The sequence below is a fragment of the Dipodomys ordii genome, unplaced genomic scaffold (genome assembly GCF_000151885.1).
Source record: "Dipodomys ordii isolate 6190 unplaced genomic scaffold, Dord_2.0 Scaffold23, whole genome shotgun sequence".
In the NCBI taxonomy this organism is placed as follows: Eukaryota; Metazoa; Chordata; class Mammalia; order Rodentia; family Heteromyidae; genus Dipodomys; species Dipodomys ordii.
In genome coordinates this window covers 9,550,156-9,568,835 of record NW_012267239.1, presented here as the reverse complement: position 1 = coordinate 9,568,835, position 18,680 = coordinate 9,550,156, and the positions used below count along the sequence as shown (strand labels likewise).

Below are 18,680 nucleotides of genomic sequence, written 5' to 3'. Positions count from 1 at the left end.
GAAAGCCAAGTGGGCAGCAGGCACTTGCCTAGCAAGCCCGACTTTAATCCCCAGAACAGCAAAAACGAACAATCCCAAAACAAAACCAGCCCCCAAACTAGCTCTTGTTTTCCCAGCACAGTAAGATGCTCTCCAGACCCTTTGCCAGGGCCTGTGAAGAAAATGTAATTCACTGCCTGGCTTTTTGCAGCCCTTTTCCTTTCCTCATCCCTTTCCTTCTTTCTGGCCCTCAACCTTGTTGCCCCTTCCTGCCTCAGGGCCTTTGTAATTGCTGTACCCCTATGGGATCTGTTCTTTGCTTCTCAGCATGACTGGCTCCTCCTCTTCAGTGGATCTCAGCTCCTATAATAACACTAGGACGCCTAAGATGCCTCCTCTAGAACCTGTCACTGACCATCCGTCGCCCGATTTGTATGCTTTAAAGTAGGCATCATGTTCATTTATCTTGCTTGATCAACTTTCCCCAGAAAGTCAAGTCCTGGTATAACCTGGAGGCCCTGAATTCTGAAGGTCCAGCCTACAGCCTGGCACTACGTCCAGCTCTGATAAATGCCCGTGGAAGGCCCACCTTAGCACTGCAGTGTGCAAGAGACCCGGGGAGCCCTGCTGGGAGAGGAAGGGTTAAACACTCCCACATTCCAGGCTCTCTCCCATTCTGGACCCAGACACTCACCTCCCATTGCCAGGGGGTGTGCAAGGTGTGTGGGAAAGACCCTCTCCAGAAGCAGAGAAGCGTGCTAAGGATGGGAAGTAGGAAGGTGTTTCTCTACAGCAGTGGGTCTCATGCTTGAGTCAGAGTCCCCTGACTCGAGCCAGGCCAGAGGCATGAATCCGCAGAGAAGGCCTGCGGGCCACCAGAATTCCTGCCTGCACCCACGTGAGGCTGCAGAGGGTTTGTGTTTTTTTTTAATTTCCTTCATAATTAAGTATTTCAGTTTTACTCATTTGCCTCAATGACTTGAAGAGCTTGAGCCTTTAGAATAACTGTTTTTTGGAGGGGTAGGGAACAAGGTCTTGCTGTTTAGCCAAGGCTAAACTTGCAATCCATCATCCAGCCTCTGCCTCTTGAGTGGGAAAGCACATTCTTAAGTAACTGCAATTCTGGGAGACAATTCTTGGTGCATGCATGTGTGTGTGTGTAGCATTCCCAAAAGTACACACACAGCTGCAAATCAAAAGTACAAATTTAAAACTCAGGTCTGATAAGCCAGTGGTCCTGGAGCTGGTGTGTGTGTGCAAAGGCTGAACCTTTCTAAGAAAATTCCAGAAGAGTCCAGGCTACAAGCAGCAGCTACGAGCCCTGGGCTCTGGGACCACATCTTCCAGGTGATGCTGAGCCTCCCAGAGGGGCAGAGCTCTGGGGCCTGGGAGCTGTCACTGACCGCTCTGGTTCAGGTCACCACCTGACAAAGGATGGGCCAGCCCAGAGCCCAGGGGTCCATCTGCTCCATTCTCAGGTCTGTGTGACTTGGTTTATGACCTGGGCCAGGCCTCCCTCTGCCTCTCAGGTCTGTGCTCCCACACAGTGATCAACAGGAGAGGACAAAGGTCTTGAGAAGTGAAGCCTCTACTTCTTTTATTTCCAAGGCTCTGTGTTCAACCCACTCATCCGCCAGGGCTGGGATTCTGGGGAGAAGTTTGAGGCCCTGCCACTTTCAGCCTTAACAAAAGGAGGCATGAGAAGAAATAATTCCAAGCCTTGGCCAGGCTCAGTGTTTCTATTTCCTTTTCAGGGAACTAGAGCATCATGAGCTTCCTGATCAATCTTCCAGGAAGACTCAGGGCAGCTCCGTGCTCTTTAGCTCCACCTTTAGTGGCCATGAGGGTGCAGTTTGGTTTGGAAGGCTCCACCTACAAATGGACTTGATGCATTAGGTCAAAGGAGATACACTGGGCAGATGACTGCCCCCAGTGACAGCCAGGCCCTCCCTCACCCCTGGAGGTATGAATGCAACTTCAAGCGCAGAGCTGGATGTTGCAGGTGGGTCCTGAACACAGCCTCAACCCATTGGTCCTTCTAGCATGGAGCCAGGGGCTGGATGGGCTGAAGGAGATGACAGGACCATGGAAACCAGATGTTCTGCCACTGAATTCCAAAGGAGGATGGGGCAGGAAGCCATGGAATGCGGGCCTACCACTTCCGCGGCTGAGAAAGGCAAGAAAACAGATCTGCTTCCAGAATTTGGGGAAGAAAATGAAGCCCCAGCTAGATTTTAGTTTAGCGACCCACTTAAGACCTTCAGAACCACAAAGGGAAGGCAGTTTGCTAGGAAGGGGACAGGAGTAGCTCCTGGAGACTGTGTTCAGAGTACCATGCACCCACTGGGGATCCAGAGAGAGACACCCCCCCACACACACACTTTGAGAAGCACCACCTCCCAGCTGCTTCTGTCTCTGCAAGCACAATCTATGTTCAGAGAACCCAAGTTTTGCTGGTGTCAGCACAAACATTCACTTTCACCTGCTCTTTTTACAGATGTGGAAACTGAGGCCCAGGAATCCTGCTCCCCATCCCACTGCCCCCACCATCTACCCCTGCAGCTGGGAGGAAGGGCGACAGACGCTTCCATTCAACTGTCTCATTATCAGCTTTTCCAATTCTATTTGGTGTTTTTAACACAAGCAGTTGCACAGCCTGTCGATAGCTTTGTGATAATTCCATAATGACCCAATCCTGCAATCACGCAGCCGCTCTGACTCCAACTGCATTTGTGGAGAGAGTAACTGGGTAACTTGTGGGTTGTTACCCCATTCCCCAAGTGCCATCCACAGTGCAATACAAAGAAGCTAATCTTAGAAATACTTGTTAACTTCAATGCTAATTGCTAAGTCACTGGCTAGAACATGCCATTCAATGGATCTGAAACATGCCAGGTAATTATCTGGTCTTATGCACCCTGTAAAATAAAACTGGGGTCCAAAATGTGTCCCAGTTGGTTGGCTGGCACCCAACCACCGACCTCTGCCAGTCAATCATCCGCATGGAAGCAATTAATCAAATTACTCAAATATTTGGTTGCAATCAGATGTTCCAATGACAAATCTAGATGGCCAACAAGTGGGTAGTTGTGAATGGGCACGCGCAGAGCCCTTCCCCCCATCAACAGATAACAATACAATCAGAGGACATAAATATCACTTTTTTTGGGGGGGCAGCTCATCTGGCATCCTCACACAAAATACCAAAACACTTCAGAGACCAATTACATGTCCCAAAGCTGCAGAGCCTTTATGGTGGTGCCAGGAAAAGGCTGGGCTCTTTGTGAATCTGTAGGTAGAGGCTGCACGTGGGGAGGGGGCTCGGAGTTTGCACAATGGGGGTGTGTGAATGCAGCTGGCAGGCCGGCTTTGCAACACATTTTCATAAGGACCACTCTCTTTTCCCCAGGGGTGGCTGCTAACTGGGTCCATCCATTTCCAATTAGCCAGCTCCTAGGAAGGGGAGGGAGGAGAGAGGCAAGGGTCTGTGGTAAATGTTGGGGTGTGGGGGAGATTAGAGAACAAGGATACAGGAGGTCCTTAGAGGGGTCCGGAAATAATGTATTTCAAAGGTCTAATTTGGCGGGGGGGGACAAAGCAGAGTTAACAGAGCAGAAAGTAAAGAGATGCCAGAGAGGAAGCTGGGGTACCAGCTTAAGGTGGGAGCAGCAGGAAGGAGAGCAGGAGTAAGGGAAAGCTGACTTTCCAACCAGACTTCTGCATTCCAAGTAAAGGGCTCCTGACTTCCTCGATAAGATGAAGAAAGGAAGCTAAGAGTCTCGCTGGAAAGGGTGTAGAGCTGGCCACGGACGGTCCACAGATCAACTGTCATGCTACGGCCACCGACCTGCCCCAAGGCACTGCCTACCTTCCCACTCAGGGGCTCATTCTCTGCGCCCAGGAAAACCACCTACGTCACTCTGGCCAATGGGTGGATGCAAGGTAGCATTTCACAGCAGAGACCTGGACATCTTGCCATACTTGGGGACCCTAGACCTCCGTGGGAACCAGCCCCAGACTCTGCTACTGGGGATAAGAAGCCCCGTGGATCGGAACCAAGGCACCAGCAGACAGGTGTGCAAGGGCATCCAGCTTCCCCTCTACCAGCCAGCCAAACAGCCCCCTATGAGAGCCCACACACTGAGCCCAGCTCAGGCTGGAGCCACCCACAAGACAGAAAAGCCTCTAGTATGGGGTGGGGATTTTGCTACTGAGCAAAATCCAAAAATACTGAGACTACCTCATGAGGGCAGCCCAGACACTGCATTCCTTACTTGAGAGTCACTTTTCCCCTGATATATGAGCAAAACCCTCAATCCCTTACATAAACTCACCATCCCGGACTCCAGTCAACCCACCATCTACAAAGTCAGTGGTGACGGATGACAATGCACCTGCCATGATTGCGCTAAGGCTCAAAAGTAAACTCAAGGAGAGTCTGTCATTCTGGGGGGCAGATTCAAGAAGAGACCTTTGGGGGGCATCTCAGGCCCCCCAAATGCCATGACATACCCAACTTTGGAGAGGTTCTATTGGCTGGGATGAGGAATGGCCCACAACTGCACTAAGCCACCCACTAAGTCGGGCAGAAGGAAGCATGGTGAAGCCACGGCGAGTGGCGGGGCGGGACTCACCTGGTGATGATGGCCAGGTGGGGCGGGCTCATGCAGGCCCCCATGAAAAGCACCACGTTCTCGTGCCTCGTCTGCCTGTAGGCCATCACCTCCCGCTTAAAGGCCTTGAGCTGGTCCTCATTGTCCCTCTCGATGTCGATCAGCCGGATGGCCACCTCGCCGTGCCAGCGGCCGTGGTACACCTGCCCAAAGCGGCCCTTGCCGATGAGCTCGCCGATCTCCAGCTGCTCGAAGGGGATGTCCCACTCCTGCAGGAAGATGCTGGTCTGGCTGGCCTTGCGTGGGAAGCTCCGGGCTGAGAGCAGGGACAGGTTCATCTCCTCGAAGTCGTCCTCGGACTCCTCAGCTTCATCATGGCCCTCTTCATTCTGTAGGAGGAGAGAACGATCAGCCCCGCGCTGCCTCCAGCTCTCCCCACCCTGTGGTCCTGCCTGCTCTGCAAGCCACGTGCTCTGGGGAGGGCTTGACATGTCTCCACATTGCCACCTTCGCTCCTGGATGGTGATGGGTGGCTCTGGTCTAGGATCACAGAACCATGGAAATCAGGGTCAGCCAACTTTTTTGGTACTACTGGGTAAACTGGAGCTTGAAGCAGAGAAATGCCAAGGGAACAACCACCCATTCTAGTTCTCTGGACTTTGGTGATATGTGTGTGTCTTGGGGCTTGAACTTAGGGCGTTGGCACCATCCCTGAGCTTTTGGGCCTGAGGCTAACAATGCTCTACACTTGAGCCATAGCTCTACTTCTAGATTTTTGGTGGTTAACTGGAGATAAGAGTCTTGTGGATTTTCCTGCTTGGTCTGACTTTGAATCCTGAGCCTCAGATCTCAGCCTTCTGAGTAGCGGGGGTTATACGCATGAGCCACTGGTGATGGGCTTGTTTTGGTGACACATCAAAAGTGATACATCTCAGTGTCACACCTTCTCTCCCAGGTGGCCCTGGGATAGCTCTTGTTGGAGGTCACAGGCAGCCAGACCCCGGGGGGGGGGGGCACGGGGGAACAATAATTCAGGGCTCTGGACTCCTGTGATCCAAGGGTGTCCTATTCCATCCACCCTGCTGTTTTGATGCTCATGGTGTATATGATTGAGGTGACTGGCTAAAATATGGGTGTGTCTGTATGTGGCACACGACAGCCACCATTACAAAGTGTCTTGCCTCCCCTGGGGAATTTAGAATCAATGATTCTGAAATTTGGAGAAGGCAGAGCATAAAGGTTCACAAGGTAGCAGCAAGGCAAGCAAGAGACCCAAGAGATCCAGCTATATCCTGATCTACAGAGCCAAGAGCATCAGCCAACCGGGATCCTGTATTTTTACTACGAATGCCACGTGACTCCAACACGCTCAGACATGACCATCCTGAGGGATAACCACTCAAGGTCTCAGAATGCACCTGTCCAGCATGGTGTTTGCAGTGCCTGGGACCTTGGGATCCTTTTGCTGGAACAGCTGTTTCCTGAACCAATGGGGCATCCCAGAGGCCCTGACCTGGTCAGATGACCTGAGAAGGTGGGCATAGGCTGTCCTCACTCTCAATCCCTTGGCAAGCTGCCCACCAAGCCACCTCGGAATCAACCCGGGAAATGTTGGCTTCCCAAGATCATTTTCCTAAGGACCTCCTGTAGTCCCAGAAAGAGACACAATTTCCCTGGAGACCTAGAGAACCTGAATTCTTGGAAGCCCAGAGCATAGTGGCAGAGCGGAGTGCTCAGACTCCACAGTTCTGACCTGGGAGACTTCATTTCTTCCTTCCACAACCTGGGTTGGGGGGAAGGTGGGGGAGGGAAGTTCCAGAACATTCTCACTGCCCTACCAAGCCCAGCATCCCTGGAGCCCCCAACTCCTCATCCTCTTTGCTAGTCAACCAGTCCTGAGCTCATTTTTCAACTACAAATGCAAATCTCTGGCCAACTTCCACACAACTGGCTTTCTCCCCCCCCCTCACCCCAAGGCACACACCATGTAACATAATGGCCCATTAGGCTCAGGTGGGGAGGGGCCGAGCTCCTTAACTGTCCTGGAGTTCCAACATCCATCCAACAGCCACCCCTCCCCCATGTACCCCAAGCCCTCTGCAGCATCAAAGGCATCAGCTGGTCCCTGGAAAAAGCCACTTCCCTCCACTCCAATTCTCACCTCCGAGGTTGGCTCCACTTCAATTTGAAGTAACGGGTTTCCTTCCAAGCTTTAAAGAAAGAAAAAAAGCAATGTGACCCTTAGGTGAAAGGTAAGTCCATGGATAAATTGAAGCTGGCCACAAAGTTCTGCCTACCAAGTCATTCTCTCACAACATTTGGGTCTAACATCATCCCTAACCTGGCATGCTCACAAAGAATTTCAACAGATTCTGGAACGTTCAAGGCTTGTCTTTCTTTATTGCTTCAGTTCCAACTAAGAAGCTTCCATATAAATTGGCCTTCATTCATTCTAAGGTTCACTCACCATCAGACTCTCCTGGGAGCATATTAGTATTCATTTGTTCATTCATTTGTGCATTCATTTATCCACTCATTCAACCAGAATTCTGCTCCAGAAGCATTCCTGAGGATTTAGAGTTGACCTAGGCTTCAGCTCCTCACTTCAAGTACTACTGCATGACTACTGAAAGACCTAAAGCAAGTTGTGTGATTAAAAGTGACAAGGGCCACCAGCACCGGTGGCTCACGCCTATAACCCTAGCTACTCAAGAAGCTGAGATCTGAGAATCACGGTTCAAAGCCAGCCAGGCAGGAAAGTTCATGAGTCTCTTATCTCCAATTAACCACCACAAAACCAGAAGTGGCACTGTGGCTCAAAGCGCTAGCCTGGAGCAGAAGAAGCTCAGGGACAGTGCCCAGGTCCAGAGTTCAAGCCCCATAACTAACAACAACAACAAAAAAAAACAAATGACAAGGGCCAGTAGTTGATGAGTTCAGGAAGTGGAGTATGAATTCCCAGGAGAGAGTGTTGCTGGATATATATGCAAGCTCCTGGTATTTGGTTTGGAATTTGTCAAGCACATGCAATCAGGACGTGGTGGGTGAGAATGAGAAGACTTCACAGGCGTGTGTGCGCGCGCGCGCGTGTGTGTGTGTGTGTGTGTTGTGTTCAAAAGCTCATGAGCTATGCACATGGTGGGTGCCAGTGCTGGAGCCCACTGTGCTTGCCTTGAGAGCTGTGGGGTGTGTCCTGTACAGAGCTTGTCTTGTGTGTCCTGGAGTATCTTTTGTAGTCTCCAGGATATGTGTTTGTGGTGTGTGGCTACAAAGCAACACCTGGACTACTGAAGGCGCACAGAGTTGAGACAGGTGGACAACAGAATAATACAAAAGCCACACCCCTTTTGCATTTCTCCAATGGGAACTCAGCAGATTCCCCGACAGCCTCATCATTGGGTGGGAGGGATGCCCATCCTGATCCACAAGACCCTGGGAATCTGTCCACATTCTGGAGCAGAGTCTGAATGATCATCAGGTCCCAAAGAAGGGGAAAGGGGTCATCATGAAGCAGTTGGTTCCTACGGGCAGAAAAACACTCCTAGATACCCTTCTCCACACTTCACACACAGGACAGCCCTCCTGTGTTGGCATCCAGGTGTTGGGGCTATTGGAGGAGTAGGTTCCCATCACTGAGCACACACAAGCAGATTACAGGCACCTACCTAGTGACTGTTTCCCACCAGTACTTCTTGTCTGTCGATATCATAACCTGGGGTTCATCTCACACAAAGTGTGGAGTTGGTTTATGTGCAGCAGAGACAAGACCCAGAGTGAGATGCTGGTCCCATTGCTCCCAGCAAGTTACTGCTGCATTTACTTTAGTCTAACATGAATCAAAAAGGATGGGAAAATTAGGGGAGCCCAGAGAAAACCAAGTCAGCAGAAATATGATTTGGAAAAACCAATCAAAGCCAGTGTGCCCCAGTTTCAGCCAAAGAAGTGAACGAAGCGATGTCACCTTGGCTGTCCGAGCCATAGGCTCTCCTATACGCAAAGAGCATCTGTGACCTGGGACCGTCTCACTGCAGTATTATTTACAATGAAATGTTGAAAAGTATTGAGAGATCCAAGAGGCATAAGAGGAAGAAACTGACTCTACAAGGACATTTCCTTTCTTCCTTCCTTCATTCCTTCCTTCCTTTTGTGCCAGAACTGGAGCTTGAACTCAGTGTCTGGGTGCTGTCACTGAGCATTTTTTTGCTTGAAGTTGATGCTCTACCACTTGAGCCACACCTCTACCACTGACTTTTGAATGGTTTAATTGGAGATAAGAGTCTCATGGACTTTCCTGTCCAGGCTTGCTTCAAAATTCAATCCTCAGATCTCAGCTTTCTGAGTAGCTAGGATTATAGGCATGAGTCAGTGGAGCTGTGGCTCAAATGGTTGAGCATCAGCCTTGACCAAAACCAAAACCAAACTAAACCAAAGCAAAACAAAAACTCAGGGATAGCACCCAGGCCCTGAGTTCAACCCCCAGTCCATACACATTACACACACACACACACACACACACACACACACACACACACACACACACACACACACACACACACACACACACACACACACACACACACACAGTTTTGCCAGTAGTGTTACTTTAATTGGTTATTTTTCCTTTCCTTTTTAATGGAATACTCAACATTTCCAAAATCAACTTTTGTTAGCTGTTACAAACTGGAAGCCAGCAAGCTCATTCTACAAGATACTCAAATCAGATCATCAGAATGGCTTTAGTCCTCAGCTCTGCCTCTACATGGAGAAAATGAGTCATAGACAAACAAATGGGCAGGGCTGTGTTCTAATAAAGCTTTATTTATAAAAGCAGAGGATAGCTTAGTTTGTCTCACAGACTAAAGTCAACTGAACCCTGGTGCAAATCTCGCATACCCTGTTTAAAAGATTAAGAACATTTACCAAGCTCTGCTGATGTCTAGGGAAAGCTGTCTTTCTCATGACAGGGAGGGGACTAGGGAATTGGCCTGCTCCCTAGAAGTCACATGTGCCATTTTCTTGTATGTTGAGACACAAGGCAGAGCTTGGGGGGAGGGGGAATGTGGCCTCTGTGACCTGGCCTGGCCTGTTTAGCTCTGCCTAAGTCATGCCCTGGATCTCTTTGTTCCTGCCCCATTTCTTTCTTTCAGAGAGGAGGAGCACCATGGAAGGGGTGGGCAAAGCCAGAGGCTTAGGGACACAGAGCTCGGCTCCACTTACATTGGATTGGAGGCCACTGGATGCAGGATGACCTGGGGTGCCCGCGTTGGCGTCTCTGGCACAGGTACCACATCTGAGAGCCGGAGAAGGCACAGTCAGAGACCAAGCCTGGAGTCTCCCCAGCCCCCCCCCCCACACACACACAGAGGCGGCCACCTTCTCTGATCCTGTCCCCAACAGTCCATCCCCACCCCTAGGGCTTGTCACAGCTCCCAGGAGACTCACCTGGGAAGATGAACTGCTGCTTGTATTTGTAGTAGTGTGATGCTGCTTAGAAGAGAAAGAAAGCAGCAGGTGAGTGAGAATGCCCTCAGGTTCCACGCTGGGCCCACAGCCACCACATGAGCACCTGGGACACCAGAGCTCCAAGCATCCAACCCAATATCCCTAACCATGCTGCTACTGATAAATGCATAGATACATGCTCATTCAAACACATAGTCACATGGTCTACTCTTTAAATCAATATTAATTGTTCCCTTTGGGTAAATTTAATCTCAATGGCTTTTTAAAAAATCTTTTATTTGTAGACTGAGAAAACAAAAATGTTTCTATGGCTAGGCATGATGGCTCATGCCTATAATCCCAGGTACTTTGAGTATGAACATCAGAAGAATGGCAGCCCAAGGCCAGCTGGGCAAAACGTTGGCCAAAGCTCATCGCAACGAACAAGCCAGGACAGTGTTACTGTCTGTCCCTCAGATACCAGGAGGCGTGGATGGGAGGCTCAAGGTCTGAAGGCAAAAGCACAAGACCCTACCTAAAAAATCAACTAAAGCAAAAAAGGGAAAGGGGTGGGTGTGGCTCAAGGGGTAGAGCACCAGCTTATTAGCAAGTGCAAGGCCCTGAGTTCAAATCCCAGTACCACAAAAAAATTCTTCCTGTTTTCCCCATATTTTCCAATTAAGATTATCCTCTTTTTCTTTTCTTTTTGCTTTGTTGCTATAAGAAATGGCTAAGCGCAGTGGCTAAAAACAGCACACATGTATCCACTTGGATTGAAGTCCAAAGTTTGCACTGAACTTTAAGGTTCTGGGTCAGCTGGAGAGTCCTCCCCTCATCCTTTACAGTTAGATGAAACTACGAGGATAATGGTACAAGGCCAGACTGGGCAGGTGCAGTGCAAGTTTTACACCTACAATTCTTGGCCCATCACTTCAGCACCCAACTTGGAATAAAAAATCTTCTTTATATGTATCTATGTGTGTGTGTGTGTGTGTGTGTGTGTGTGTGTGTGTGTGTATCTATAGATAGATAGATAGATATAAACATGGCTGGACACTGGTAGTTAACACCTGTGATTTTAGCTACTCAGGAAGTGAAATTTGAGGATCATGGTTCAAAGCCAGCTAGGGTAAGAAAGTCTGTGAGATTCTTATCTCCACTAAACTACCCAAAAAGAAGGAAGTAGAGCTGTGGCTCAGTGGCGGAGTGTTAGCCTTGGGCAAAAGAAACAGGAATAATGCCCAGACCCTAAGTTCAAACCCCAGGACTGCCCAGGACTGGTTGTACACACAGACACACAGACACACACACAGACACACAGACACACACACACACCCTCTGTACTGAGCATGTGCACACTTTTTTCTTGTTATTTCTTAGGCAATATGATACAATAGCTAGTCAAGGAGCACCTGTATTGTGTCAGATACTATAAATCAGTAGGAATGTCTTAAGAACACGGGAGAGGTGTGTGGTCTCCATGCAGACACTGAGCCATTGCACCCTTGGGTTGTGGTGCTCCTGTGGGCCCAGGAAAAGGACCTCAGGAGGGCAAATGTATTAGCTGAGATGAATACACAGGCTGTTCCCTCAGCTTAACTAACAGACAGGAATGATTTATAATTAAGAGATGACTGGAGAGCTTTGGGTGCTAAGTCATTTGTCTGGGGCATGCAAATGCAAATTCCTCCCTGAGGTTGGAAGTGATTTACAACTCCCTTCAGGACAGAGTTCCAACAGCTCAGGATCCCAAACTCCCTGCTACATGATATGTAGGTATGAAACACACGTTTGTTGAAAAAATTCCACCACTTGGGAAGCCAAGGCAGAAGGATCCCAAGTTTGAGGCCAATCTGGCTATGTAAGTCAGGCCAGCTGAGAAAAGCAAAGGCTCAAGATGTAGCTCAGTGGCAGAGAACTCATTGAGCATGCGTACAAGGCAGGCCCTGAACTCAGTTCCCAGTGCTGTAGAAAACCAAAACCAAAGCTGCATGGCTCACAGGTAGGTGCCAACCACATGCCTGTAGACATTTTTATGCCTATACTCATGCAAAATGCCGTCATACATACCTCAACACATGCAATACAGAGTATGCTATTACACCTGTGATTCTGCAAATCATCCATCTTTCCACTTAAAATGCATATGGGTATCTTCCCGTGACAAGGCTCCCTAGAATACTGAATTCCCTAGATGAGATCTTTGATGAGACTGGCACTCTGCTGAGCTCTGGATGCCTGCTGCTTCAATGATCCTAAGGGTTAGGAACTATTATTATCCCCATTGTGCAGATAGGGAAACTGAGGCCCAGAGAGTTAAGTCATCTGCACAACTATGTGCAGATATTATGTGGTAAAGCTGAATTGAAGGGCTCACTATAGAGCCCAGGGTGATATCAAACCCACAATCCTCCTGCTTCAGCTTCCATTCACCCTTTTGAAGAGGAGCCCTTGCCCTGGGCAATGCCCGGTAGGTGATCTGCTAGGGTGTTACTCAGCACCCTAGCTAAGATAATTCCGCTGCAACTTGGGGGGGGGGGTGACTTCCATGTGACAGGCCCTCACTCCTAGTAGACATGAGGTTGCACCAGAATTACATACACAAATAAAAGAGAGGTGACCCTGATCAAGCAATATGCATTTTACTCATAAACTGGCATGTTGAATTGAAACAGCCTATTGTACAACTACTTCAAGATAATTTAAAAAAAATTAAGCACCAAAGTTTCAAGACTCAGACCCATTCCCTGTCTAGGAAGAACAGTGTGGGTGGGGGACAGTCGGCTTGTCCTCAACAGCACTGAGTCTGGGGGCTCCCAGGTGTAAAAGTCAGAGAACCTCCTGAACTCAAGAGCCAGATTAAGTCTTTCCTCCTTTCAGAGGAATTGCTTAGGTATTCATCATAGCTATAGAGACTCCACACAGCCCTCCTGGGGTCTCCCAGCAGGATCAGGGCTGCATTCTGGTTAGGGAGAATCTCAGGTGTGGCCCTCCTCAAGGAGAAATATCCCTATGTCTAATGACGGGACCAGGAAGCCACCATGACCCCGTGTGGATCCTCCTCCACCATCTACAGCCCAGTGCCTCCTTCCCAGTCAATAGCCTGAGTAGGAGATGGTAGAACCTTCTATAACATTCCAGCTTTCCAAGGTGAAACACAAATGGAATTCAGAAGTCTCACAGCAGGAATATGGGAGACTTGGGTCTTGAACCCAGGACTCTAGGTACTTATTTAGAGCATGTGTTTGACATTAGGGAACGGGACACAGTAAACAGGTGGAGTCGGGAATGTGTCTCTACATCCCTTGGCACATGACCCTGCTGCCAACTGTCAACTGCTCTGGCTCACAGGACAAGTACCAGCTGCAGAGCAATGGATCCCTCTGTAAACAGACTCAGGTGAAGACTGCAGCTGCTGCCAGCCAAAAGTGAGAGTCTCCACAAAGCCTTGTGCCACCCCGTGCCTCAGTTTCCTCACCTGTAAAATGGAGTGGATATCACTTATCTCATGGCTATTCTAAATGAAATGAGGTGATAGATGAACTGCCTATGGCAAGGGTCCACCCACATTCCTCCTTGGTCCTCCCTACCCATCAGGCTACTGCCCTCGATCAAGGGCTGGTCTCATTCCCCTCTCTGTCCTCTCTTCACCTCCAATGCAGGGTCGTACCTGGCAGGTTGAAGTTCTTCTGCTGCCTCGTGCACTGGGGGGAAGGGTGGAGGGGAGAAGGCGGCGTGGCGCTGGGTGGGAGGGGAGGAGCCGGCGAGGAGGGTGTGGAGGACGTCGTGGAGGAGGGGTTGCTGCTGGAGTCTGGCTGGTAAGGGACAGGGATGTGGTCCTGCAGAAACAGAAGGGGGCAGGGGTCATGAACAGGCAGGGAAGCACAGACACAAGAAAGAAAGGGGGCTGAGCAGGAAATATTGCAGCTCAGCTGGGTGCTGGTGGCTCACACCTGTAATCCTAGCTATTCAGGAGGCTGAGATCTGAGGATCACTGTTCAAAGCCAGCCTGGGCAGCAAAGTCCATGAGACTCTGATCTCCAATGAACCACCAGACAACCAGAAGTGGCGCTGTGGTTCAAGTGGTAGAGCACTAGCCTTGAGCTGAAAAGCTGAGGAACAGTGCCCAGGCCCAGAGTTGAAGCCCCACAAATGACCCCCCCACACACAAACAAAAAGAGAATTAACTTGTAGAGTCACATACCCATTCACTGCTTGGACTCCAGAGGGCAAGGTTATCAAGGAATGAAAACCACAGAGCCCCCTGTGCCTCTTTGATTCTGGGCGGCCTCACACAGAGGTGTCCGGCGTATGCACACCAGCCTGACACCTCTCCTCCTGGGTGTTTATTAAAGAATCAACAGCCTGACAGCTCCTGAGAGCAGGGGAGCAAGATGCAGCATCTTCATCCACAGCTCAGCTGGAGTCTGCACTACCTTGCGCTGCCCCCTGGACCAGCTCTAGAGCAAAGACAGAGACAGAGTTCCGATGCACAGCACATCATCAGAAAAAAAAGAGGGAGGGAGAGAAAAAGAGAAAGAGAGAGAAGCAGTGTAGTGAGTCAACTACCACCTCTCTGCAAAGGTATGTCACCTAGTAATTCAGAATCTGGTCTCATTCGGGACCAAGAGTCTTTTGAAGACATAATTAAAGAATGAGGGAATGGAGAGAAAGAGGGAACAGCTTACACTAAGCAAAAGGAAAGAAATGTACATATCACCCTATTTGGAAGAAATAGTTGTATTGTCAAAATTCATAGAATTCATAAGCTTTATAGACCATGATAATGACAATTCACCTTGTGAAGGTTAAAATGTGTTTGTGACTTTAGCTAAATATCACTATCTCCACAATATTGTGAAATTTATGTAATCACTTAATCTCAATAAAGAAAATTTAAAAAAATAAGGGTAATCATTCTGGACTAAGTCAGTGCTAACTACAATGACAAATATCCTTCGATGGATAGGACACAGACACAGACAGACAGACAAACAGACAGACACACACACACACACAGACACACACACACACACCTGTGCGAAGACAGAAGTAGAGATCAGAGGGATTCTGGCACAAGCCAAAGGTTGCGGGAATCCTCAGAAGCTGAGGAAGGCAATAGGTCTTCCTTCAGAGGCTCTGGTGAGCACCTCTGCTGACCCCTGACCTTGCTGAAAGCCACAGTGGTTTAACCATTTTTCCACTGGAGGTCATACGCGCCGCCTCCTGCTGATTACTGTGGATAAAGTTACTATGAGCATGTATGTGTATATGAATATATGTTTTTAATGCTCTGCAATAATGTTCAAAGATGCAATTTCTGGATGATATAGAAACATCATGCTTAGTTTTGTTGTATTTCTTTAAGAAAACACACCATTTTCAACACAGTGCTCTGGGCTGACTTGCTCATTTTCCCTGGCTGAACTGTTCTAGTAGGAGGGGAAATTCTTTCTGCAGGTGAGGTCCAGGTCCCAATGGGACCAGTGGCTGGAGTTGGAATTCCATTAGAAGGAAACTTGAACTCTTCTAGATCATGAGGGAACGGGTAGCTGGCACAATCCTTCTTTCTGAACACAGACAAGAGATGGAAACACCCCTCAGAGACCATCCAGGCCTCACCCTTCCTCCCGTATGGAGTGCTAAGGGGGAGAAACACGTCAATGGCTTGCTGGAGTCCCATGGGGGTCCAGGTCCCAGCTCCCAGCCCAGAGACAGGAACACAAAGCTGGACTATGGACTAAGAAACTGACTCTGGGAATCAAACAGGAGTACGCTCAACTGGGCCTCCACTCCACTGAGCACTGAGCTGGACATGGCAGAGGTAACTGCCCTCTCATGGTCAGTTCCCTTAACTGCCCTTTGCCTGCTTACCCAACAGCCGCTGTGGAATGGTCTGCCCTAAATAAACAGGGGCTAATGTCTGGTGACACCACAGCCCAGCCCAACACAGGACTAGAACTGATAGTATTAAATGAGCTGTCCACTAAGACGAGATGCTGGAAGGATCCACTCAGGATCTACTCAGCAGAGGCTGAGTAGAGATGAGACTGGAAGAGAACGAAGGGTGCACAGCACACTGGAAACCAATAAGCAGAAGGCTGTGAGGAGTAGAAAATCCATGGCGTTCTCTGTGGAGAACTCTAATGACACAGAGTAAACATGAGAGCAGAAAATGAGGGCATACGTCAGCAATAGCTGAACAGGGCAGATCCATGAAGTGAGCCCTGGGTCAGCGCACAACAGAAGGCCAGAACAACCACCTGTGGTCTTGTTTGGGGTCAAGCCAACTGCTCAGCTCAAGGCCATCCTCTGTGTGTCCCTTCATGAGGCCCAGCTCTTAGAGGATGAGCTCCAGGCCCTGTGTCACCCCATCTGCCTTTCCTGTAGACACCCTACTTGGCTGCCTTAGGCCAGGTGGGTCTCTGCTCCCTGCAGCCAACTGAAAACAGCCAGGCAGCATCAGCCCCTTCTGACACTGGACCACAGCAGGCAGATCTTCAGCCCTTGCTGCTAGGATAGGTAATAGTTCTGATGCCTTGATCGAAGGGCCCAGAGCTACAGATGAGTCCTCCGAGGAGCACAGAGAGGATGCTGCGAATGCTTCTCTTCCATTCGCTCTGCCTTCTGCTCCCCTTCACCCTGTCTTCTTGATCCTCCCTCTTTCTCTATTGCTGTTATTCCTTTTTGATCATTTACCATCTCCCCCATTCCCTCTATCCTCTTTCATTTCCACCATCTTTTCCTCTGTCTTCCTTTCCTACTTCCTTTTCTTCTTCACTTTTCTTCTTTTCCTTCTTACACTTATTTTCCCTTCTCTTCTTCTACCTTTCCCTCCTGCCTCTCCTTCCTTCTCCTCTTGTTCTTCCCATCCTTTCCCCTATTGATCATCTTCCTGCTCCATCCTCTCCTTCTCTTCTGCCAGCTCCTCTTCCTCCCTGCCTTCCTTCTCCTTCTATCCTCCTCTTCTTTTTTTTATTCTGCCAGTCCTAGGGTTTGAACTCAGGGATTAGGGGCTGTCCATTTGAGCTTTTTTGCTCAAAGCTAGCCCTCTAATAGTTGACCACAGTTCCATATCTGGCTATTTGTTGGTTAACTGGAGATAAAAAATCTCATAAACTTTCCTGCCCAGACAAGCTTTGAACTGTAATCCTCAGATCTCAGCTTCCTGAGTAGCTAGGGTTACAGGCATGAGCAACTGGTGCCCTGCTTCTCCTCTTTTTTTCTGTCCCTCTTCCTCCTTCTCCTCTTCTTCCTTTCTCTTCATCTTCCTGCCTTTCCTCCTGTTTTCATCATCAAGCTGTGCATGCATGCCCTGAGTACCCCATGCTGGACTAAATCCCTTTTACACATCACACCATCTAATCCTCTCCACAACCCCACCCACATCTATTGTATAACCCATTTTACAGAAGTGAAAACCAAGTGCAGTCAGACTGAAATGGCCTGCCCAGTCACATAGCAAGTTAAGGAGTTGAGCTGCAAGTCCACGCTTTCTGATGCCAAAATCCACATTCCAATTATCATGGCAGGTGAGAAAACAAGGGCTCTGCGAAGGCGGGTAGACGGAGCCAGGCAGGAAAAGAGCCAAAGCAACGCCAAGAACACTTCAGAGCAAACTGGCCCCGAAATCTACACCATTCCCCACATCACTGCCTGACAAAGACCATCTGCATGACACCATGAGAGGAGAAAGGAGGGGAAAAAAATAACTCTGCCCAGTGAGGGAACCTGACCACATTCATGTCTATGCTTTCTAAACAGAGGTTAATTTATTTTCCTTGTCAGATTCTCCTTCTGGCAGACAAGAACAATGCCAATCACTGATGAATCTAACACCAAGAGGCTGCAGTGCCTGTGAAGCCAGAGGGGAAGGCCGCAAGGTGGCTCTCGATTCCTGGTCCCCTCAGGATGCCAAGGAAAAGACAGGTCTTCAGAAAGGCAGTTACCCCAGGGGCTTATTATCTGAGCCCCCCTCGGCCCTCCCAGCTGTGGGGATCCCCTCTTATAAAAAACCTGTATCTTATGTTTTGTTTTTCAAAATTCAAGTCTTCATTTGTTGGGGAGGCTGATGGAACCCTGAGCCTTGCACGGGCAAGGCAAGTGCGCTCCTGCTGAGCCACATTCCCAGCCCGAGACCTGGATGTTTTGAAAATGACCATGGAGAAGGGGACATTTTACCTGGAAGCTTATAATAGCAGCCAGAATTTCCATCTACTGTATGCATGTGTTTTAAAATACTGATCTTTTCATTTTGTTTCCCTAACTTTCCTCTTGTTCACCTCAAGTGTTTATGAAACACAGACTCCATGTCCTTAGATGCTAGGGATGCTGGCCATTAAGAGCTGGGATCTAGGTCTCCTCTCCTCTAATCTTGTTTCACTTTTCTCATAATTAAGAAAGTACACCAGGAGTGAGGCTGGCCAAGTCTCACCTTGGTTGCTAATTCCAGAGCCATGAGCAGTCAGCCATATTGTGAAGAAGCCCAAGCCACAGGCTCAGGGGACATGTGAGTAAACCTAGACTTCCGTGTGAGGCCCCGCCCTTGACAGCCCACTGAAGATGACGGAAGCCCCAGCTAGGTCAAAGCACCTGACGGTAAACATTTAAGGTTCAAGGGACATAGCTGCTGTGATCTTCAACTTT

At 49.1% G+C, this 18,680-nt stretch overlaps 1 protein-coding gene across 1 annotated transcript in view; it reads right to left on the bottom strand.

Annotated features, from left to right (window-relative positions):
* The window catches only part of Ksr2 (kinase suppressor of ras 2), a 200,347-nt gene that overhangs the window by 34,574 nt on the left and 147,093 nt on the right, over positions 1 to 18,680 (bottom strand). Inside the window, exons 13-17 of the mRNA XM_013014295.1 lie at positions 13,705 to 13,873; positions 10,035 to 10,076; positions 9,810 to 9,882; positions 6,754 to 6,802; positions 4,614 to 4,981 (exon numbers count right to left, since the gene is read on the bottom strand). Coding sequence (XP_012869749.1) covers positions 4,614 to 4,981; positions 6,754 to 6,802; positions 9,810 to 9,882; positions 10,035 to 10,076; positions 13,705 to 13,873 — 701 coding nt within the window. The remainder of the gene's footprint in view (positions 1 to 4,613; positions 4,982 to 6,753; positions 6,803 to 9,809; positions 9,883 to 10,034; positions 10,077 to 13,704; positions 13,874 to 18,680) is intronic.